Source organism: Ambystoma mexicanum, chromosome 2q, assembly GCF_040938575.1.
Source record: "Ambystoma mexicanum isolate Mex_15411 chromosome 2q, UKY_AmexF1_1, whole genome shotgun sequence".
NCBI classification, from domain to species: Eukaryota; Metazoa; Chordata; class Amphibia; order Caudata; family Ambystomatidae; genus Ambystoma; species Ambystoma mexicanum.
The window spans coordinates 1,176,461,829-1,176,486,626 of NC_090924.1; the positions used below are offsets into that span (position 1 = coordinate 1,176,461,829).

The window sequence follows — 24,798 nt, forward strand, 5'->3', positions numbered from 1 at the left end:
ACCTAGAAAGGTTCACCAAACCCCAAAGGAGACTGGTATTTACAAGAACCAGTCCATGTGTTACTTACGGGTTCGCCCTTGGATCCAGAGTCTCCCTTTCCACCAGGTGAACCTGGATCACCCTAGGGCCAAAGAGAAAAAAATAGATGACTACACAGGAGCAAGAGTTATGCACTCTGAAATCAATGTTCCCGAGCAGCGTATCAGCTGCAGACTGATGCATACATTAGGATTATGCCCACCATACCACCCCTTGATGACAAAGGATTTACATGTTGGTAAACATTTGCTCACACAATAAATACAGTAAGAAATACGGTCCCGGGTAATCAGAAGGGAATCTTGTAGATCTAGTGTATGCAATCAGCAGGAGATATGAGACCAGCTTTTACTTACAGCAAGACCCCTGGCACCAGCTGCACCAGATGCCCCCTGGGGGCCAGGAATACCACGTGGACCAGGCAAGCCGGGAGCACCACCAACACCAGGAAGACCCTGCAGCAGAGAAACACGCGTGTGTCAGGTACAGCGGTATCCAAAGCATGTGCAGCATTTTGCGGCAGCTAACACTGAACAGCTAAATGTCTAGGCCGTAAAGGTAGATCCTTACAGTAGGTTGAGGTCCATATCACACGCTTGCTTATCATTCCCCATAAAACAGGACTCTCAATACCCAACTGGTGGCCCCACCCATTACACAATGGTCGATGGAGGAGGCGGGAGCTAGTACCAGCCGTGCACATGGGCTTAGGAACAGCTCCACCAGTAGACTTCATTTACGTGGGTGTGAGCCCCATGCAAATTTAGTCTACTGCTGCCTCCATGCTGTTCCGACTTACTTATCATGCTAAAATAGGACTCTGCTAGTCACATGTTTGACAGCATCATTGCACGGCCCAGGTGGACTTCTGCTTGGTTACCACAGCTGTACATACCCACGTCTAATGTGTAGGTAGACAGCACTCGCCCACCAGTACTTTGCAGTCAACATGGCCACGTAGGCCTGAAGCCCACTTTTACCTCCAGACCCAGCTAAAAGGGAGGAGTGTCTAATCGCACCCCACAGAGTCACACCAGTGAGAAGAAAACACCCCTCTGCCTCACTGGGGCAGTTTCCAGCATAGATGGTGACCACAGGTTTCAATGGCAACCTGTCATCAAGTTAGCAGTGGCCAATGGCTGTCCATCGGGCTTCCTGCGTATTGCAGTGGCAGGCTAATGTTGAGCCAGAGGACATTTTTCAATGCTGATTATGCTGGAAAATATTTGCTCTAAGTATGTAAAGTGCTTCATGCTCAGTATCACACTCATCATCGGGGCGGAAACGTTGACAAGCACGCCACAAGAAATTCTAATACTCACAGCAGCACCTTTAGCACCAGAAACACCATTAGATCCAGGATTACCCTATAAGAGACAGGAAACACAGGTTTTACCATTACTCATTCTTTGACTTTTTAATAAAGTGCAGAGACTTGCAAATGTATTTCAATTGTACTTACAGCAGGTCCAACGGGGCCAACCGAGCCAGGAAGTCCGGGATCGCCTCTTGAACCAGCGGGACCGGAAGGACCATTGTTTCCAGCAGAGCCAATTTCACCCTGGTACAGAAAATATACATTATAGATTGATTTGTGGCCCTCCGTACATCAAAGGTTCATTTATAGACTACAGCAGCACCCATACTTAGACGGATAATATGATGCTTGCTACCCGCTACCTGTATCCCATTTGGAGGCAAAGTGACACAAAGTGTCTATGCATAAGCAGGTGGCGCACTGTGACATAGTACCCATAGAGCAATGTGAGGTGGGGAGCATCAAGGGAAAAACACTGAGACATTCTCTGCAAACTGCTCCATCAGTTCTAATGCTTGGACCTTCTAATATATGCATGCATGGTCACCTATGCAATAAAGGCCCTTATTGGGTGAAAATCGTCTGTTTAATATGGCCTTGGGGTGTATGCAGCAGTGAGCCATGTGTGGGAGGGAAAAGTAGGCATTGCATAAGAGTTTAGTCTATGATTTGGAAAGCGGTGCTGTTTTCAGTTTCCCGCCCAAAGGCATTATAGTACCATTATCATGGGAGCCAAAGGAAAAATGCAGACATCAGTACAAAGGGAAATATGGAATAGTTCATGGTGCCACCACAAGCATTCCCGGGTTACAGCATAGCTACCTATGTTAATACAATGAAAGGAAACATTGTACTGCTGAATGGTGAAGAAATAGATGTAATATATAAATATATAAACACACACGTGCACCCGCATGTGCGCACTCATATGCACACACACGGACACCCGTGCGTGTGGGTGTGAATGCGTGCGTGTGTACTTGTGAACATATGGACGATCACTCTCATGGTTTGCTTCATGGTCACTGCATGCAGGGATGACGCCAGCAAGAGGCATGGTCCATCTCGTAGGACTATCCTTACCTTTGCGCCAGGGGCACCTGGAAGACCGGGGGCTCCAGCAGAACCGATCGGGCCCTATACACGAGAAGAAAGACGTGGGTCAAATGTGAGCAAAAAGAATGGGGGTAGGAGGGCATGGAAAAAGCATGACACTAGTGATTTACCACCCATTATCACCCCAGCAGTGATTATAAATACTTTTAATAGCTGTTTAATAGAATAAGCACAAGAGATAGGGACCGACACAACTGTAATTTTGGTAGATTCAATAGCCCTTTATTTCAAGAACTAAAGCAGAGCACCAGTGTGTCTTCTGGGGGTATAACAAGTCCCTCTTCCATCTCCCTGCTGTAGAAGGCCCTCAGCGGTAGCCTCTCAACCCTACATGGTCAGGAAACACCATGGTTGACAATATTTCCAGGGGGCATTGAGAGGTCTCTAGGGAACACAAACAGTTCGAATTTCAAGCACTTCTGTAAGCGGGTAGGTGGACATTTAGTTTGCAATGATTTAAGGTAAGTCGATAATAAAATGTGAAATCGTCATTATTGCCGTTTCAGTGTTCCTTTTGGTTACCCGTGACACCATTTGTGAGCAACTGCAATGTTAGAATTACATGTAGGTACTTACGGCGGGGCCACTGGGACCAGCGCTGCCATCACTTCCACGAGCACCCTAAGGGAAACAAGAAAAGACCCAGAGTGAATGCGTGCACACGAGCACCCTAAGGGAAAGAAGAAAAGTCCCAGAGTGAATTCTTGCACACGAGCACCCTAAGGGAAACAAGAAAAGGCCCAGAGTGAATGCTTGCACACGAGCACCCTAAGGGACACAAGAAAAGGCCCAGAGTGAATGCTTGCACACGAGCACCCTAAGGGAAACAAGAAAAGGCCCAGAATGAATGCTTGCACAAGAGCACCCTAAGGGAAACAAGAAAAGACCCAGAGTGAATGCTTGCACACGAGCACCCTAAGGGACACAAGAGAAAAGACCCAAAGTGAATGCTTGCACACGAGCACCCTAAGGGACACAAGAGAAAAGACCCAAAGTGAATGCTTGCACACGAGCACCCTAAGGGCCACGAGAAAATACCCAGAGTGAATGCCTGCAGTAACATGCCAGTGCTTCCCCAGGGAAAGACATGGATATGCTGTTGCAGGTTTTTGGAAGAAGCTGTAGAAAAGAGTACTTACAACTGGTCCTGCGCCGCCAACTCGTCCCCTCTCACCAGGAAGGCCGCGTGCACCCTGCGATAAACACAAAAGGTGACTGCTAATTAACATATACAACAAAACACTGTGACACACTACTTGCCATTTCTTGCACCATAATGTCCTTTTACAGCCCCTTTGGCATAAAACGGTATTTTACAATTGTGTTCTGTTTACAAATATATCAAACTGCCATTTAAACATTTCCAGCTATAGTGAAGAACAATTTTTTTATTCATGCATTTATAACGCGCACTGAGACCGCAGGCATCAAGGCGCTCGCTACAGATTAGTCAAGTGCCATGTGCTAATTAATGAATACATGCTTGCGAACTACTTACAGCTTGACCTGGGGATCCATTTTCACCATTGGCGCCAGTTTCACCCTACAAACCAATGGAAATTGAGAGATGAGTGTGCTGGAAATGCACAAGGAAATACATCCTTGAAAACAACATAATGCAAGTTAAGAGCAATAGATGAAGAAGTATATGAAATGTGCATGGCATTTTCAATTGTTTAAGTCTTGTTACCTATAATTCATAATTCATTTTTAGTCAATTATCTCAAAACCAATGTATTTTTAACCACTCCCGTCCCAAAATGTACAAGATCCTGTTCAAAAGAACAGCCTCTGGATGAAGGCTGTTCTTTCTATAAAAACAACATGCACAACGTGGGACTTCTGCTAAACTTCCGTAATAAACTGCGTAATGACATCATTTCTCCACAGAGGCATTAATGGCTGTCTCCACGGGCGAGGGGGCGGTTTGGGAGACAAGATGGCAGCAATAGTGAGGAACACAGGTGTATGCTGCCAGATTCAACAAGCAATTCCTGCTCTGCTCACTGATTGGATTAGGCGGATTCCAAGGGTTATACTGCTCTTTACTGAAAACATATTACAGGCCAGAGTGAAACCGCAACTTAATAGTCCCTTCTCCCTTTCCATTGTAGCCTTGCTGACATCGGTGCTGCGCCGGGAATACTACTGTTCCCGCCACAGACAACGGACAAGGAGCAAGAAGGTAAGTGAGGTGGGGGTGGGAGGTGCCTTATTGGGTTGAAAAGGGGTGTGGGGGTCAGGACACGTGGGCTCCAGAAAGCGGGGCAGCGCACTTACCTGGGAAGCCCAACGAGGAAGATGGCGGCCACCCCCTCTGAGGAGGCTCAGAGCATGGGCTTTACTGTTTGGTAAAGCCCCCGCTCCGAGCATTCTCATTGGCTGGGAGGCTTCCACATCTACCTCACCAGGAACTAACATGTAAAACATTTGTTCTGGTGATTATTTAGCTACAGGAACAAATCGGAATGAGTTAACATAGGTGCTCTAAATGCTTGCTCTCTGTTTCGTTTTTGTAGAAGAACACTAAAAGTATCCGGCTCTGAAAAGGGGTTCTTTGAATGACTCTTACCTTTGCTCCTTGAGATCCTGCAGCCCCTTTTACACCATCAAATCCGTTGTGGCCCTGAAAAAGAGGGTTTACAATTATTTAATTGTCCTTATTGATATAGGCATTTCTCAAAACGTTGTACATTCAAAGCTTGTGATCTATCCCATCTCCGCATCCCAGCCTTCATGCATAGAACAACAATATTGTCACAAAGTCTTGTAGCTCTGGGACCGCTTTTGACCGCTTCGTGCTTTGCTCCCTTCCTTAAATCCAAGGTTTTAACCCCCCTTGAATGCTTCCTTCTATGGAGTAAACAACAGCATATTATCCACCCATCCTCTCCAACACTTGGCTATGCCTTCTGAAAACATGTGTCTGGACTACAGACAGTTTTTCTCTGCTGGCACCTCAGTTGCTGATTTTGACCCTCACCACTCACACCTCCAGAACATGAAGATTTCTTAAATCACTTGTATTCCTCGTAATTCTTAGCCTTCTCTATGGATGCATAGTTCTCTGATATCCCTGACACTTTTCTTAGGTAAGTACAAAGGCATAGCTCTTTGGCTTAATTAACTTTTGGACCACCAGAGGTTCTCTTTTCAAAATCTATAATACATTTCTGCCGTGTCAATCTCTCTCTGTTTCCACCTCAGATTCCCACCCTCACTCTTTTCCCCCATCTCGCTTCCCCTCAATCGCTCTCACCTCTAGAACTCACAGAGGCCTCAATAATTGAATACATTCTTTCACAGGTTTTAAGTAGAAGAACTACAGCCATAATGCTGGCAAAAATGTCTACTTTTGCACTGCCATAAACATCAGTAAATCATCAAGACACAAACCCATTCAAACCTCTAGGCTAAGGTCTTCCATCCTTCTCAATAAGGGGGATCGTGACGCCATGCTAAGCGGCTCTATTTCATAGGCCTATCACAGTTGAGATTGCAACATCGTGTCTGGTTTGGCCGTGGGATAATAGGATCATTTGCTCTAAAGCCTAGCAGACGAGTTTGCAGAAAATGTTGCAAGAGTAACAAGACATGAGGCGTGGCCCAGATGCATGAACATTAACATGCGTGCAGCAATGTGCGGTCTATCGGCCACCATGTAGGCATGGTAGATGGTTTTACCCATCGATGTTTCTAGTTCATAGAGTGATCAAACCAAAGGGCTAATGTGTGAGGCTGGAAGATTGGACACAGCAAAATCACCCAGACAGCTTCCTTGAGTATATCACCCAGACAGCTTTCTTGAGTATATCCCCCTGACAGCTTCCTTGAGTATATCCCCCAGACAGCTTCCTTGAGTATATCCCCCAGACAGCTTTCTTGAGTATATCCCCAGACAGCTTCCTTGAGTATATCCCCCAGACAGCTTCCTTGAGTATATCCCCCAGACAGCTTCCTTGAGTATGATGGACAGGCAAAACTCACATGATGTGTTGGGAAGTTGGAAATATGAAGTGAATATAGCCATTCGGTTACTTTGGCCACAATCTACTATTTCCAGCATTGTTTTCAATAAAGGTGCAAATGTTGAAACATTTGCATAACTTTTCTTATGTAGTTGAGAATTCACCAGCCAAGTAAGCAGAGTAGTTTGGGAGACTGATATCATAGGGCTGGCTCTCTAAGCGGCACTTTATGCGGCCCAATAGCGAATCACAGCGCAAAATATGTCATATCCAGAGATCTTGTCTCTGCACCCTGGACCCTTCTGGTCACCTCTCAAGGATGGTTGGCCGCCTTGATTCAAAGGGGACTACATGGATGGCAACACGTTGCCCCAAGTACAGAGATGGTGCATTAAAAGCTTAAAGATCTAAATGAGCAGTGATGCAGTTACAGCTGGCCGCTAAGGAAAGCCGCGCTCTAGGCTTTTCCATGACAATAAGTCAACTTCTATTGCTGCACGTGCATATTATTTTGCATTTGTGGGCTTTCCGTAAGATGTACATCAATTCGATGTTTCTTTTCAGCTTCTCGATGAGTGATTTCCTTACCCTGAGTCCTTTGAAGCCGGGCAGTCCAGGTGTTCCAGGGAAACCACGGGCACCCTTGAATGGAAAAGATAAAACAGAGTGTTTTAATGGACTTATGCAATCAAACCTTGACTTTAATTTCCAGAAGGAAGGAAGCTTCGTGGTGAATCCAGAAGAAATCCTGAATCAGTAGGACTGCGCAACATATCCGCAGGTGCAACGCGGCGTGCCGTGGGGATTGCGTTTCAAAGACTTACCTGAGTGCCAACAGTGCCTCTCTCTCCAGGTCGTCCAGACTTGCCAGGGCTACCCTAAAGATGCAGAGACAAATGAATCAGTACATTCGATAGAAAAGAGGACAGAAGACTTCAACTGGTGCTCATTAAAGTATACAATCAATGTTTGAAGGACCTCTCAAAAAATATAAGAGATTCAGGACAACAATATGACATGTGCTAAAGCCACCTATCATGTGTCTGCATGTGAGTTGGCGTGGTCCAAGCCCATGCGCCTGTGTTGCCCACTGGGAACATAGGCAGGAGGGGGTTTTGCCACCAATATAGTCATGAGGGCCACCTCCTTGGCAGTTTCATCCTTATGTAGGAGGAATTATGTATGCCCCTTCGGTGCAGCTGCCGTGCTTGGGTTAGATGGGCTATGTGCCCTCTATGTAGTTAAGTTACAGGGCCTAGCCATTTTTATTCGAGCCAAATCTGCCATCAGACATTGTCGAAAGTCCATATTCATCTTTTTGAACCATATAATCTACCTAAAATGGACTAATGCGTCACTTACATAAAGAATGCGATGCAGGGCGCCACGTCACTGTGGCGCACCTAATTCATGTTAGTACTTTACTTCTTTTTTAATCATATCACCGTGTTTGAGCAATAACCAATGGCAATTGCTCTTAACATGTATTCCTCTAATAGTCTATTAATAGAAAGAAAACAATAGCCTGGCCTGCTGGGATGTTACATAGCAAAAATACTATGCAGAGAAAGGCTGCCCGAGAACCTGTGCTTCTTAGAAATCGAGGGGTGCTGCTGTCGTCAGAGAGTGTGATGATCAGTTTGGAAATGGTTGCATGCAGAGTATTGGTAACCAAAAGAGGCCCTGGAAATAATTTTCAACGTGGCCCCATAATACACATTTTCAGCAAGGCCAAGCCTTTTCCCATGTGACAATTTGGAAATAACACACAAGAGAGGGCCTGGGTGCAGAGGCCTATGGGCAAATCTCCAGAGTTCCCTATAGGCCAGTCCAGCCCTGGCTACATGAGATACCCGGCCGGGCCATCTCCTTCTGCCTCGTTAAAGCAGTTTCTTTTTGACACTTTGGCGACACAAATTTAGCCCCACAAGACGAAAACATATGCATTGGCCCTGTTTCTGATCTTCAACAAGACTGGCCCATGACTCTAGTTGTGGACTGTTCTTGCAGCTGATGTTGGAGCTAGTCAGGCCACCAGCCCAGAAGCAAAGGTTGAGCAGTGGCCATCCGTGGTAGGGTCTTCCACGCAGTGGCTATCCGTGGTAGGGTCTTCCACCAGTTTTATAGATCAGGGAAAACATGTCCAATGCTCGGCCTGTTTTGATCTCAGATGGGTCAGTCCCACCACGTGAGCGAAGTGTGCTCGATTCATATGCATGCTCGTTTTTCTGTCCACCATTCCCATGGATGGCTTCGACAGACTATGAAGAAAGGCCTGGATTGGACCATTCTCCATTAAAATTGCCTCTTGCCATAAAATATTTAGTCATATTTATAACACAGTAAGACTGTCACCAAAATTACTCTCACAAAATAATTGAGAACATTTTAGTAGGTTGCATGCTTAAGAAATACTTACATCTTCACCAGACTTTCCAGGGGGTCCAGTTGGACCTCGGGAACCCACGGGACCCTGTTAAGATGTAAAATGCAGTACAATTAAGTAACTGGGATTCTTCACACCTAGGAACGTGCATTGTTGTGACGGGAGTGCCAATAAACTGGAAAGAAGTCCACTTACAGTCTGACCAGGCTCGCCGGGCTCACCAGGGAGGCCTTGGAATCCTTGAGCACCCTAAAATAAAGGCAACACATTTAGGCAACTTTCTGTGACCATCTACTGCTCGCGAGGAGCGCCTCTATAGTAGAAGGTCATGCAGCTCGATATGGCTAAACCTTTGGGTTGAAGCCCATTTCATGCAGTGATATCACACTTACAAAAAAACATTCATATTAATGTAAGTTTGTTATCAAATCACATCTACTCAAAGTCTGAGCACTGTGCCTAATGATAGGGAAACACCGATCCACTTATGCTTAATGGACTATTGGTTTTGGTCAAAAACAATCAATAATGAGTGTAGGTATATTTCTTCTAAAATGGTGTTCCATGCCATAGATTCCTGTTTTGCTTTCATATGACATAGTAATGTGACGCACACTAATAACAACACTTGGTTATACTCACAGGGGATCCAGATGGACCTGGAGGGCCTCTTGGTCCCATCATACCCTAAAAAAGAAAGCAAAGAAGATATGAGTGTCAGCGTCCCAGAAGGAGTTCAAGCAAATCCAAGCTTCAAAACTTCAATGCTTGAGGCAAAATGAGAATGATGCACTGTACACAATTGCGGCTTGTATGCATCGAACTCCACAGATGTGCATACCAACATCCCTGCATGCATACCTAATAATGCTAACGTACAATTCTGCCCATCTCTTTTCGAATGTGCATTGTACGGTTTATCTGTTTCACATGATTAGAAATGCACAATGCAACCCCTATTGGAAATGCATCATCCTGCCCAATTGACATGGCAGATATTACCCCTCGGGGAGCGCGCTGGCGCTGAAAGCAGCACCCACAAATGGATGATCTTTCCACCATCCCTGATTTGTTCACAAAACTTGCATTTCATTTCCAACACTGTTAAATGACCGCTGCTGCTCCCAAAGCAGCAGTCAGTGTAACCTTTGCATCTACAGATGTTTTGGACTGCAGCTCCCATCGGCCCTAACCAGCAAAGGCGAGGGATCGTGGAAGGCATAGTCCTAAACATCTGGAGAGTGGTAGCTTCCTGTCCTAAAGTATGCATAGATTTGAAATGACAATAAGTGGCTGAGAAAGTCACCAGGGTGGTCTATTTTGCTAGGAAATAAAATATGCATTGGCCTTATAATAAATGAGAGTCATACACATCATAGCCATGGTCAGGGAAATTAAGTGGTGATGTGAACACACAGTAGTAAATAACAGCATGTTCACAGATCCACAAAACACAAGCAGACGCTTGGATTGTCTCTAGCACTCCCTGTGGCTAAAACACCCCTGGTTCCCCGGGTGCAAATGAGGAAATATGCGGACCCTGGCATATCGCCCCTGCCTCCTTGATTAGAAGCATGTTCTTTTAAATATTGCCCTTATCCATGAGTTGCCCTCCACTGATTGTTACCAATGAGTTACCCTCCACTGCATGTTACCAATGAGTTACTGTAGATGATAGCATCGCGCTATTGAGAAACTGGGAAGAGATGTGCACTTCCAGTGCATTTAGTGAGCTACTATGAAAGGCGAAGACACATTATTTTATTGTTCATTTATAACAAGCTTGATACCAGCGAGTGGTTTCTAAGCGCATGATCAGGATTCAAACCTGTGTTGCACTGCGTTGTGTTGCTTCCAAGACAAACGCGTTACCCCTGAGCGATCCTTCCTTAGCGATGGGTCTCGGGCTATGAGGACTGGGTAGTTTATGAAAGGGAGGGTGTAGAATGGAGAATGCTCCCCTAGACTCGGAGTCTGGCAATCAATTAGGAATGAGACCCAAGAAAGTGGTGAGAACACGCACACAAGCTAACTCTGGCATTGCTGTGGACGACTTACAGTCCGTCCCGAACTACAACGATCTTCTTCATTGTAGCTCGAGAAATACAAGACTGATTGTATTATTTTTAGTAGATCAGTGCTACCTTTTGAACAAGCGGGTCCACTAAACCTAATCCCTTCTTGTTCAAGTGTGATTTCATTAGATTGCTTCCAAAGTATGCCAGACGCCTACTGAGTGTGATGGACATCAGAAAAGATGTCCTACTAAATATCATTGCCTAATGCCAACATATATATTATGTGAGTGCTCTAAGGTTGGGCCATATCAAAGGATAAGGAAGCTTCTCACAAGTCATGTCCTTTAAATACCATAACAAACATGCAATGTGATCTGTCACATGTACTCTGGGGCCCAGCACTGGACTTCTGCATCTAAAGCCCAGCTGAATGCTTCCTCGTGGTATTGTTTACATGCATAAATACACATTTACATCAGAACCAGCTGGTTCATTAAGGAGCAGTTTCTTTCATTGTCAATTTCTGAATGTTTATGGATGGATTTGCATATGCTAATACCCGCTGGTGACAACCTGTTTGCTAATTTGAAGATCTGGTTGCCGAGATACTGAGGAGGGTTTTGGAATTCAACGTTTAGTCGCATTTGGGTTTTTCAAAAGACCTGAATTATGAAGACAAAGGGGGGCGACTCGCAAAGAAGTTCCTACTGGTAGCTGACTTGTTTATTTTATTTTTATTTATTCGGCATTTGATTGGCACCTTTACACAAGTGTTTCCAGGCGCCACAAGACAAAAAATGGGTGGTGGAGGGCGGGGGGGTGGGGGATGGGGGATGGGGAGGCGCAAGGAAATCATGAGAACAACAAAAAAACGGTAATATTGGACTTGTGACAATCCCTTGACTAGCAAATGGCGATATGATTAAAAAATGAGGTGCTAGGCATAGCTCTGAATTTCGCCTAAAATACCAGTTAGTCCGGAATAAGTCAGAGCTACTCATAGTAACTCCTTTTGAGAAGCGAATAGCCCACTCCAGGTTCCAGTCAAGGGGTGGTCAGAGTACCTCTTCTGTAAATTGTCCGCTACGGGGTTAAATTACACAAATAAATTAAATAAATATTCACTCGGTCTAGCACAGTTTACCCCATTGCCTGTGGAGATTGGCAAACAAAGCACACAAGTTCAATTCGAAAAGGTACTTGTGGGTGCACATTTCATGATTCCAAACCGCAAGTAACCTTTCCGAACTTTTAGGCTAATTTGTGTAGATGGACAATAGGCAACAAGCAGTGGTGCTGTGCACACAGTCAACACGTGACGATGCCTGTTCACAATAATCCACTTCTTGGCCTGTAGGCAAGCACAAGGAACGTTCGTGAGTGGATTTTTTTTTAGTTTGAAAACGTGTTGCTTCTACCAGGGGGCGTTGTGAGCAGTGGTTGGGCCAGCAAGCAAACCTCCACTCAGTCCTTGACGCTGCATACAGCAATCCCTAAAAGCAGAGGCTCTAGGGTGAGCCTTGTGCCGCTATGTCAGACTCATGGGTATCAGGAGTGCCAGTGGAGATGACGACAGAACAGACTTATATTATAGATAGGAGGTTTGTTAAAGTACCCATTGCTTTCTGCGCCAGTGAAATGGCGTCTTGTGGAACCGAGAGCAGGCATCACAGAGTGACTTTTCACCCCAGCCCCTGCCATTGCAACTTGACGTGTACGAGCAGTGGATCACACACGTCACGCACGCCGTCACGTGAGCTTTGAAGCGATGGCTGGCACACCTTTCAGAGCTGTGGGATCACACTTGGTGTGGCCATTTTCCCCATACCAACAAGCAGAGCCAGAATAATCTAATTTGACTGACTAGTTTATTAAGATATATGATGGCACTCACTGGGAGTGTACATTGCAAACACCTGAGGTTTAAATAGCGCCTCTCTTTTGGCACCGCTTCATTCCGAATACATGGCCACTTATCGAATTGGCAAGGCGTGAAATTCTTCACTAACACAAAAGAAAGTGTAAACAACTAACATGGAAGGAATGAGGCCTTGTATACGCACACACTCTATATGCATTTCTTCACATTCAAGAGTTCTTCTTTGGCAAAAGTTTAATTGAAATATCACTGTGTGCACCTTAAGAGCCTTGAAGCTAGGACAGCGCACACCCGTGTTTATAGGTTTCAGATAATACAAAAGATATGAAACCCTTGGCACCTCCTTAATAATTTGTGGTGTTAGAGGTCTGAAAGGGCAGGTGGGGATTCGGGTGTCTGTGGGACCAGTGCTTCGTGTTTCTGTGGTGGGGATTCCTCTTCTGGGCAGGCTGGGGGTCTGGGCTTGGGATCTCTAACCTTGGGATGGTCTGAAAGTTTGTAGTGTGGGCGTTCTTCTGCTGGGATGGGTTGGCGTATGTGGGGTTGGTGTTCCACCCCTGGGATGGTTTGAATAGTTCTAGGGAGGGACATCCTGTTCTAGGTGTGTTTGCTGTTTCTGGGGTGGGGATTCCTCTTCTGGGCAGGCTGGGGGTCTGGGTTTGGGATCTCTAACCTTGGGATGGTCTGAAAGTTTGTAGTGTGGGCGTTCTTCTGCTGGGATGGGTTGGCGTATGTGGGGTTGGTGTTCCACCCCTGGGATGGTTTGAATATTTCTAGGGAGGGGTTTCCTGTTCTAGGTGTGTTTGCTGTTTCTGGGGTGGGGATTCCTCTTCTGGGCAGGCTTGAGGTCTGGGCTTGGGATCTCTAACCTTGGGATGGTCTGAAAGTTTGTAGTGTGGGCGTTCTTCTGCTGGGATGGGTTGGCGTATGTGGGGTTGGTGTTCCACCCCTGGGATGGTTTGAATATTTCTAGGGAGGGGTTTCCTGTTCTAGGTGTGTTTCCTGTTTGGGGGGCTGGGTGTTCTAGTTATGGGCTCTTTCTGCATGAAAGGATACGTATTTGAGGGTTTCTTTCTTTGGAAATTGGTTTTGGGTGGGTGATTAATACTGGTCGGATTTGTATGTAAGGTCTCCCGTTGTTTCCACAAAGTAAGTTAATTTATTTTGTGGAAATTACTTTGAAATGTATATGTGTTTGTGGGTAAAAGGGTAGAAGAGGGTGGGGAGGGGTTTGAGGAAGGGGTTTTAATGACGGGGAAAGGGGGTTGGGACGGGTACCCCCGTAAAAAACAATTTCGAAGTAACATTCCAAAGTAATTTCCACAAAGTAAATGATCACAAAGTAATTTACTTTGTGGAAATGACATGAAACCGTACGGAATATGCCTCGTTTTGTCATTTTGCTGATCTAGGACCTGGTGGCCTTGATGTGCATGTAATTGAGTAATGCACTTGACATTTTAAAACAAACTCTAGAGTACAGGGAGAATAGTGCTGATCTAAGCATATAGGACTGAAAATGGGTAGTTTTGCTAACAATAAGTTAAAAGTGTCAATGGTCTGAGTACCGCCATTTAAACCGGATGTTGATTTATTGTCCTCTTTTAATAGGATATTGAAAGAACAAGCTATTTGTAGACAAAGGTCAGGCCTATAGCTATGTAGTGCATCTCAGATGTATGCGCGCTGTACTCGGGAGTATTCCCAGTCCTAGCAGTCCGAACCTGGAGCCGGGTAAAGCCTGCATACATAAGGACTCACAGTGGATGAGCTTCTTTAGCATTCATGGGGCGAACGTGTTCCCCGACTCATTTCAGATAGCAACAGCTGACGTCAGTCCACAGACACGGTGTACATCTCTTGAAGGGCTACGGATCTTAATGACAGTCATGGCCTCTTGCTGACGGAGGCTCATGGGTAGCACCCGGGTGGGCATAGCCGTAAATGCACACCACTCACTTCTGACCAGCAACTGCACAATCAGGGTGGAAGTGATTGACGAGGCATTGCTTCCAGGATCCAAACACTACCATCTGCTTTGGGCATAGCCCATTGTGCCCCAATGCCATAACTCAGGTCAGCTGCATCAAAGATACCAGTATTTCATGAAAGACTAAACACGTGGAAGGTGCTTAGGCAGGCAATTAGCCATTCCACCTGCCTGCACTGAAGATTTCGGAATGGGATTGAATGATACAATTTGCAATATGAATACCCGGTTTGCCTTCACAGAACGCTTGCTTACCATTGGTCCTGGTCCAGGATCTGACTTGCCTCCGTCATATTGAGCAGCAAAGTTCTAGGAAAGAAAATAGTATTGCATTTAAATTAATATCATATAGACCCCTTACTATTAGTTACATAAAATGAAATATTATGTTTACTGTTTCGAATGTCAAAACCATTCGTATGCCACTGCACTTTGCATAAAGACACATTGAGAGAGAGAGGCCCAGAGATAGCAGCTCCAATATTTACTACTGGGTGAACAGCCCTGTGGCAAGCTCTTTCTGGAACCTAAGATGGAGGATCACCGGTGTTTGGTTAAGTAGTGGCAGAGGGGTTGGCACCATGGCCGAGGGAACAGTGTATCTTCTGCACTGATTTTTTTCTTTAATAGAATGTGGACCTTACAGATGATCAGAGAGAGTGGAAAGGGCAGCATTAAGAATGTCTAGCACTCATATCCAGTTCAGGAATTATGAATGGCCATGTACAATGCACCCTGGTGGACCCATTACCAGGGATACTTTGGGAATCCATTGTGATTCTGCGATGGTCAAGCAGCACTTGTGGATGCATGTGATTATCAGCGATTAACGATTACTGACATGCAACGGAAGAGCCATACCAACAGGTGCATTGACATGCGAGTGTGTGTGTGTGCTATCTTGGTTCAGAGGCATTCAGAAGATGGCTTAGGCTGCCAACGACTAGACCATACTGACGTCAAATGGAAAATAGACGAGATCAAGTCTTTTGAATTGATGTAATTGATTTGAAAAGTTTGAATGGTAGGTGGAGAAACCCTTTTCCCAAGTCAAAGAAACATGGATGTTCTGCATGTTCCAAAGTATTGAGAAACCAGAAGGAAGTGGGTACATTTGCGAGAATGAGCATGTTATATATTTAGAGGTGAGAATGTTTGACGAACCAACGATTAGAATGTCAGCGTCCAGATTGCCTGTGGCTGAAAGCCAAAACACCAAGTGGAGCACCCAGGGGGGTGGGGGGGTCGAGAGATCTGTGACAATAACGTGGTGACCTTCCTGCCCAGCTGAAACCTAGAGTTGCATGTTTGGGAGGCCCATGCGAACTTCAAAAGCACAAAATGATGGTTTACAGAATCAAATCCAAAAGTGTAAGACCAAGATGACCCCAAGTAACCCACAAGCTGGAATACTGGAACAGGGTTTAACCAGGTCATCCATCATCTAAACAATGTTACTAGGAAATGAGGAACAAGGAGATTCACCAAGGAAAATGCCCACTGTGGCTTTTTTTTCTTCCAATCGAACACCACTAACGATCTGCTTCATGTATGGGTTTGAACACATTATGATCGATTTGTACAGATTTTATTGTGGGATAACTGTTTTTCCAAGCAGAACGAACGTTTGAAAAATGTGACAATTTGGGGAATTTGGATAATAGCCCAAACCCTCCAAATATAACTTTGCAGCAATAAAATCCACCGAACTCTAGTGAGCAACTGCGGCGGTGCAGACGCAATGAAATGAGCCAAGTGCATTTGCATCTGTTCGCGAGGGATGTCACTAATCCAAGAAATGAGTTTGTCCCACTACATTTGGATTTAGAACATCATATATTTCCATTCGTGGTCATGTGATGACGCACGCTGTCATTTTCATGCAGAGGTGTCATGTTATTGGTCTGTGATCGAGCTCAGTGTGGCACAGAATTGAAAAACAAAATATAGGATGTTCTCATCCAGCTGATCAGGTAGGCCCAAAACAGTCATCACATTGAGTAGTTCTCTGTGCAGGCTGCGCTCTAGTGCAGCCAACTACATGCCTTTTTCATGCATCTGACCGCATGACTTTCTTGCATGCACTACTAGAAGGGATGCATGTTGACCTTTGGCACATGACCCTGCAATAAGGGGCCAGCTTTGCATGCTGGCATGCAGTCATTCTGATGTCATATCACCAGGATTCAGAGGGCAGCTTGTGAAGAAGAGTGCAACGGGGCTGCCTGATTGATAATAGCTGGAAGAACTTGGTTCTGATGACATCTTAAGTTTCACATATCATTCAGGAATTTAAAAAAGGAAAAAGTCCTGCGTGTGTTGAAAAAACGAGCACACGCCATGCTTTCCCTGGCCTCTTGCATTGTTTGTCTTTTAATCGGTGTTCGTGTTCAGATGTCACTCATATCCATAATTGTTCTAGGTGGCTTTTAGGAGAAACCATCAGCCAATCAAAACTAGAGAAAATGTGTGGCTGCCGTTTTGTGACTGTGTGATGTGGACACTCCACTTTGACGCGACCACGACGCTGTGTGGTGTATCTATTTCTTTGAGTGTCTTCCATTCCAACTACTGTAAAGCTTTGAGATGGAAACCTGGGCTCTGCTTGGTATGGCTTGCGACCCAGAGTAATATCGGAGCTCCTGCCCCGGCCATTCCCCATAGTGGTTATTATTTCTCTCTCTACCGGCTGCTGTACACCTTCTCCCAGCATTCATGCAGTTTCACATATAAGAAAGTTAGGATGTCTTACCCCTCCAAGACCAGATGGGCCGGGAGGACCAGGAGGGCCGGCTGGGCCGGGTGGGCCATCTACTCCATCTCTGCCTGGTGCCCCTGGTGGACCCTAGAAACAGACAGAAGAGGGTTTTTTTAAACAAAAGTTTCATATCTCAGCCAAAACCAGAATTGCGGGACTAAATACATCATTAAACGTACAAAATAATAATGCATTTTCCTCTTTTCACACATCATGGAACGGGGCGGCTTCGTTCACATCATGCACATTTCAGAGACAAGTCTCCCAGAGGGTCAGCCCAGTGTTCACCAAGACACACAAAGACAGGCTTGAGGGTTGCTTTTCATTTCATGACACAATGCAACTTAAACAATGCAAAAGGGTGGGCCTCCCCTAAAGACTTGCACTGTCTTCGCAGTGTGTGGGGTTACATTTAGATGCATAGTAAGAAGATGCATGCCACAGGTATGTTATCATGTGGTTTTATACATTGCCATATAGGCCCAGAATCCTGGGTTTTCATGCATGGCGGTTAGACAGCTGCATAGTGGCGCCTGTGCAGCCATAAATCTAACACCCACACAAATAATGTAGCTGCATACCATCGACTAGCTAGCATTGGCATGTTCACTTGCAACCTAGCACAGTCTGATAGGAAAAGCAACCCAGCACACTGCGATAGGAAAAGCAAACCAGCACATTGATAGAGAAAGTAACCCAGCACCCTCTGCTAGGAAAAGCAATCCAGCACACTGTGCTAGGGAAAGCAAACCAGCACACTGTGCTAGGGAAAGCAAACCAGCACACTCTGCTAGGGAAAGCAATCCAGCACAATGTGCTAGGAAAAGCAACCCAGCACCCTCTGCTAGGAAAAGCACCCCAGCACACTCTGCTATGAAAAGCACCGCAGCACACTTTGCTAGGAAAAGCAAACCAGCACACTCTGCTAGGGGAAGTCACCCAGTACACTCTGCTACGCAAAGCAACCCAGTACACTCTGCTAGGAAAAGCAACCCAGCGCCCTCTGCTAGGGAAAGCAACCCAGCACACTCTGCTAGGGAAAGAAACCCAGCACCCTCTGCTATGAAAAGCAACCCAGTACCCTCTGCTATGAAAAGTAACCCAGCACACTCTGCTAGGGAAAGCAACCCAGCACACTCTGCTAGGGAAATGAAACCAGAACACTGTGCTAGGAAAAGCAACCCAGCACTCTCTGCTAGGAAAAACACCCCAGCACCCTCTGCTAGGAAAAGCAACCCAGCACATTCTGCTAGGGAAAGCAACCCAGCACATTCTGCTAGGGAAAGCAACCCAGCACACTCTGCTAGGGAAAGCAACCCAGCACACTCCGCTAGGAAAAGCAACCCAGCACACTCTGCTAGGGAAAGCAACCCAGCACACTCTGCTAGGAAACACAACCCAGCACCCTCGGCTCGGAAAAACATGAGCTCACTCTGAACAAAATGGAGCACTTTTGTGACACTACAAAGCAATGCCTTTTTTGCAATATCATCCCCTTAACCTGCCCCCAAACACTTCCCCATTTCCCCAACCAAATACACACTGCTATTTGCTCTTTAAACTGTACCCTAGCTGGCGTTTCCATACACAAGAATGTTCCCCCTGCACTTTGCTGTTCATACGCCGGGGAACAAGACAGAAAAACACATTGCAGCACGTGCCTTTCTCTCTGAGTAGGGCCTGCACACAAATGTAGGAGAATTGTAGTACACAAACGAGTAACCACGGAGGGTCGAGTGAAAGAGTGCATGCTTTCCCAGTGACCCACACATTATCAACACCCCCTCCACTCTAGCACTTTAAGAAGGCAGTGACAGCGAGCAGCAAGTGGAAGGCCTTACCTGGTCACCCTGTGGGCCTTTGTATCCTCGTGGCCCCTGCAGGAAACCAGAAAGCGTGCATTAGACATGTACGACACATCCTTCGAGAACAGCACCAGAACAGTCGATGTTAGTGGGATCGACTAGACACTGGCCATGCAGGTAGAACACGTATCAAACTGGCTGCCTCCCATGTCACGAAGAAGACACTCTTGTTATGCAGCACCCATGGCCAGCTCGTTGTTACACATATGCACACATATTCTGAGGCCGTGTGCGCTCCTAAGCAAGTCACAGCCGGCCTCCGTACACTTAATTAACACGTGTTAAACGGCACGCTGCGTGATGCTAACCTCTGCTGCGGAAACTGCCAGGCCAGTAACACTGGACCCTACCCTACATTACAACCTTCCAAAAGCACAGCCACGCTCGTCCGTCTGTCCACACCCTCTGTTATTACAGCAGATTGCATTCACTGTTCAACCATAGTGCTACCATATATACTGCGTACAATCACACGGACAACATCGAACGTTAATTCTAAAGGAGAGTATGCTTACCCTATTGGCCTGGACAAGAGAAAATCAAGAATACAAAAAAACACACATTAGTTGGTGTAAAGACACACCTGGAATTACTCTGTCTGCGTTCAGGGAATACACATATCACTTTGGAAAACAGTAACGGTTAACTTTTAACGCATTTGTTTCTAATAAAGACAAAATTGTGCAGTACAGTCCACGTCTCGCTACTGGTTCATAACATGGAAAAAGCTACCACAAGTTTCAACAGTACTCTCACAGACACTATGCTCATGTTCACCCCCAAACTACAGCCCATTGTCTCTGGATACAGCTCCCCAAAAGTGCAGCCCGTAAAACTGATCGCACCTGATCTCCGCCATAATCCTCGTTAGAAGCCAACAGGTTCCTAGACCACTCGCTGAGGGGGGTGCTCCTCTGCCTCCTACCATGGCTGCCATCCCTTCAGCCCTCTGCCCTCAGCGCCCCCCTTATATCGCTGTGCCCAGGAGGACCAGCCCATCCAGGAAGTTGGGGAGGGCACATCTGCGGACATTCCCATGAGGCCGGCAAATCAGGTGGTTTTAAAATGGCGTCCGCCATGAAATCATGCAGGCCGGCGTCCCCCTCCCTCCCCTTCCCCCTTTACCCTCAATAATCACAAGAAGATGGACAGGGAATGGTACTGACCTCATAGTTATCTTTAGAAGGTACATGGAAAGAAAGAGAAAGAAAAAAACAGCGTATAAACAAAATATCGTGGCCTCTGTTCCTCGCAAGACCTATGGGCGAGCGCTGTGTGTACATGCACCGCACGCATGAGACATTGCAATACATGAATGTGGATACAGCAAGCATGACACACGGTGTGCTTAGAACAGAAACATCATACCAGTGCTTTGAATTCGTTTAATCTACACAGACTGAATTAAATAAATTGACAGGTTTTAAACAAACAATGAAAATGCAGTTTACGGGATATAGCAACTCATGTAGGTAAGTGCCTGCTCCTCGCGCACGGGACCCTGCGCTCACAAGCGTGTGCCTATAGCACCCTGCGCCCATATGCGTTTACCTACAGCAGCGCCTGCGTCACATGTGTTTGCCTACAGCACCCTGCGCTCACATGCGTGCGCCTATACTCGCCTGTGCTTATTATGCGCACACGAGATGCCAGCCGAGCTACAGGTGAGTATACCCAAGCAATGGTCCGCTTTGAAGGTTGGTAAATAAGCGCTGGGGGGACGGGGGTCAGGGTTGGGGGTCGGTTTAAAGGAGGCCTGGCAGTCAGAGATGCCTCGGTGAAAGGCACACATCCCCCCACCCCCTTTCTGGAGCATAACTCGCCATGGGACTGCTCATGGAAAGAGAAACTGGCAACAGGGTCTTCTGTTCAAGGAGAGAGTATACACAGACAAGATGTAGCCGTCTCTGCCAACTGTGCCAGTCACAGGTGGCACACATTCCTGCGTGTGTTTAGCTCCTAGATCCAGCCTGCTGCTTCAAATCAATGCATAGGCCCCTAGGTGCCCCCCCCAAATACATGCTAGTGTGTGTGTGACTCTACAGTTATATGTCTATAATACACACACCCATAGCTAACTACGCATGCGTATATAGTTACATAGGGCGTGTGCTTCCTGTGTGTCTGAGTGGGTTTGTGTGGGGGTGCATTTGTGTATGTGTAACTGCACACCTATATGTGTACAGTGCACATAAAGGCACAACAATACCCAACTCTATAGGTCTATATAGGTAAATAGTGTGTGGGTCTGCTTGACTATGAATGTGTATATAGTTAAATGAAACTGTGTGTGTGTGCGAGAGAGAGAGGGAAGAGTAGAGAGGGCGAGGGAGAGAAGCGATATATATATATATATATTTATATATATAAATATATATATATATATATATATATATATATATATATATATATATATATAGGTGTGTGTGTACATATACATATATGATATATAATGTACACATACAGTAACATAAGGCCACACCTCTTGTGTGTGCACTGTATGGCTAGAATATCCATCCATACATGCTACTGCCTAATCTGTGGTAATGAGAGGAGGGTCATGATGAGGGATGTAGAAAGGGAGACGTGGGCAGGATGGGGTGGCATGCGCAGAGCTAACAACACAGCTGACGTGGGTGTGGGTGGGTGAGTTGGCTTTCTCGGGGCGGCCTCTACTCTTTCACTCCTCCTCCATTAATGATACCGGATGGGAGTTTTTACTAAAGAGCTGATGTGGGCCGTTCTGCGAGCTTCCTTCCGGCCAGGCGTGTGATGTACATTACCCTGGTGACCTTTCTGTCCAGTAGAAAAAAAGGATGACCTGTCGTGACGTGAAATGGCCAGGAGAGGGAGGCAAAGTTCCATGCACCGGTATTTAAAATGTTTGGCTGGCAGCTGTAGTCACCATTGCAATAGATCAGAATAGTACACGTATTGCCCCCTTTGAAATCAGTTCAAGCACGTGCCACATCAGCTGTGTTAGACACTTAAAGCCCCCGTCTACACGACGTTTAAAACTCAACAAACATCAAGCCAAAACCAAGTCTAATATATAACCCCATGGAGGCCCATGGGAGCCCATCGGTCAAGACAAGCAATGACGTCTACAATTCCATTGAACAAGCCTACCTTTCTGAAACCTCCCACACCTCACTAGAACAGCCCAGGCCCTTCCCAGCAGCGCATGCGTCTCGCGGACACCTGGCTCTACACGCAGTGGCATTACATCTCATGTGGCTGATGCTTGAACTGATTTCAAAGGGAGCAATGCCCCTCCCTGAACTCCCTTCACCCCCCCCACAATCTATAACTGCCTATATTTTCTATTAAAAGCATTACGCGTGATCCACATTTAAAGAACCTCGCACCCCCGTGGAAAGCCTTCAACGCGCCGAGGAGAGGGTGAGGGGGGGTGGGGAGGGTGAGGGGGGGTGGGGGGGGGTGGGGTGGGAGTGGAGAATCGCAAAGCTTTGCGACCAGTGCAATGCGCATCAAATAATCAAATGTATCTCTGGGCTTTAGCACAGATGTTCTAATTCATTCTTCAAACTCTCGTTTTAATACAGGCCCGTGATCTGAATGAAAGCAGCGCCGGGTGTGTTGCAACCAAAACAGAAGTAGACATCAGAGCAATTGCGAATATTTACTGTTGCACCACAAATACACATCTCAAAACACAATGTCCCACTTCTGCTTTCTGCAAAACCGCCGAAGCGCTGCCTACTGTACCCAATGGTGGCGGCAAGGGGCGCTGCTGTCAAGGATAAATGTGCGAGCGCATTGCACGCATGCCAGTACAGAAAACGCGCGCCGTTCCTGCTGCCACAGGACACAACTCGCGCTCAGAATGGATTATGCACCCGTTTACAAAGATCATTTTCTTCCCCTCTCAAATGTTACATTCTGCAATATTGTAAAAAAAAAAAGGCACTTTTATTTGCCCCTGTGTGCCTTCAATGTCCTTGGCATTATTCACATTAACGACACCCTGCCCAAACACATGCTCAAACTTGTGTAAAAAGAATAGCCTCCGCGCCCTCTTGGAGAATAATGGCCGGAATCTGGCATTGCAGTTGCCTCCACAAGAGGGCGCGCGAGCGCCGTTAGATTGAAAGTGGTCCAACCAACGCCCTGCAAGTACAGCTGGAAATGGAAGCTTTTGTTTTCTGCTAAGGCGGGGCAGGCGTTCCCCGAAAGTTTCCCCAAAGTGAAGTTTGCATTATTTGGAATACATTAATGAATAATTATTTGTCGTTAATGATGTATCTACAAAACACCCCCAGCCCTGACTGACAAATAGAATCGTTGCATCTTAACTAGTTATTATATATACACAGATGCGCTCCACACGTCTTTAAAACGGTGGAAAAGTGCATTTCACGGTTACATCCCGGGGATGCTGCCGGGATGGGGGGCTCCGCCTGAGTGCTCCACACACTTGAGTGTTTCTGTGGCCCCCCTAGCACCATGCATCCAGACAGCCGAGCCTGGGGTCCCGCAGAAGAAAGCCGAAATCACTTACATTGACATGTTGCGAGGGAGGACGTTACTGCGAGCAGCAACACGATCCGTGTATCCACAAAGCTGAGCATGTCTAGAGGCTAGACATGCAGACTCCTTGTGACGCAGAGCCGGGCTGGTTAGTAGGACCTGGGGGCTGCAGGCATACAGTACTGGTGATGGGTAACTCCAAACTTAGCAGAAACCTGCCGCCCGTGATGCTAAACTAGTAGGGCGCCGCCGGCCCCCTTTATATGGCAGGAGGTTCCCTGGGCCGCCTGTCATGGCGCGCGCGCAGACCAATGGCCGCGCAGCAGACGCGCTCCGCGCCCGCCCAGACTCCGCTCCGCGGGGTCATGTGCTCCTTATCTCCTGCCTCCCTGGCAACAAAAGGCCCCTGGTGACGAAGGCAGCCTGTTAAATTAGTTCCATTCTTTTTGAGGACGTGGACACTTTGAAGCTTAAAAAGGCAAACCTGCTCCCTTTCTTTTCTGGCTCTGTGTGTGTGTCTGTGTGTGGGTGTCGTGGGGGCAAAGACGGGCAGTCCTGGCAGAGCGGGAGCTGTCCAGGTACTGCTGCAGCGGCGGGCACCAGGTCCAGTGCCTCGCCCTGCCCCGTGCGCAGGTGCTCGCCATCTCAAGGGCAGGGTACCCGACCTTCCCTTGAACCTGTGGCATTTCAAACACGGGGTTCTTGTTTCCCCGGCAAGGCACGCTTTGCCCCGCTCGTGCCCCCCTCCCAGTTTCACTAGGAGAGGGCACACCTAGGACGAGAGATGTTTTCTGGGGACCAGCGGCAGTGGCACCATTCCGAAAATTAAGCCCATACACGTGCGCCCCCTTTAACACGAAACTACGCAGGTGAGAGGAAATGGCCCCTCACACTTTCAAGCTAAAACTTATCACAGTGGCTACAAAACTGTTCTCGCACCAACATGTTCGCACATATTGCAGTCATGAA

At 46.6% G+C, this 24,798-nt stretch overlaps 1 protein-coding gene across 1 annotated transcript in view; it reads right to left on the reverse strand.

The window, feature by feature from the left end:
- Nucleotides 1-24,062, reverse strand: part of COL1A2 (collagen type I alpha 2 chain) — a 54,565-nt gene extending 30,503 nt beyond the window's left edge. Inside the window, exons 1-19 of the mRNA XM_069648575.1 lie at nucleotides 23,861-24,062; nucleotides 23,027-23,031; nucleotides 19,315-19,350; nucleotides 17,468-17,560; nucleotides 14,971-15,024; nucleotides 9,471-9,515; nucleotides 9,024-9,077; nucleotides 8,862-8,915; nucleotides 7,267-7,320; nucleotides 7,031-7,084; nucleotides 5,047-5,100; nucleotides 3,973-4,017; nucleotides 3,614-3,667; nucleotides 3,051-3,095; nucleotides 2,442-2,495; nucleotides 1,503-1,601; nucleotides 1,363-1,407; nucleotides 397-495; nucleotides 69-122 (exon numbers count right to left, since the gene is read on the reverse strand). Coding sequence (XP_069504676.1) covers nucleotides 69-122; nucleotides 397-495; nucleotides 1,363-1,407; nucleotides 1,503-1,601; nucleotides 2,442-2,495; nucleotides 3,051-3,095; nucleotides 3,614-3,667; nucleotides 3,973-4,017; nucleotides 5,047-5,100; nucleotides 7,031-7,084; nucleotides 7,267-7,320; nucleotides 8,862-8,915; nucleotides 9,024-9,077; nucleotides 9,471-9,515; nucleotides 14,971-15,024; nucleotides 17,468-17,560; nucleotides 19,315-19,350; nucleotides 23,027-23,031; nucleotides 23,861-23,930 — 1,068 coding nt within the window. The 5' untranslated portion in view covers nucleotides 23,931-24,062. The remainder of the gene's footprint in view (nucleotides 1-68; nucleotides 123-396; nucleotides 496-1,362; nucleotides 1,408-1,502; nucleotides 1,602-2,441; nucleotides 2,496-3,050; nucleotides 3,096-3,613; nucleotides 3,668-3,972; nucleotides 4,018-5,046; nucleotides 5,101-7,030; nucleotides 7,085-7,266; nucleotides 7,321-8,861; nucleotides 8,916-9,023; nucleotides 9,078-9,470; nucleotides 9,516-14,970; nucleotides 15,025-17,467; nucleotides 17,561-19,314; nucleotides 19,351-23,026; nucleotides 23,032-23,860) is intronic.
- Between the last annotated feature and the right edge of the window lie 736 nt (nucleotides 24,063-24,798).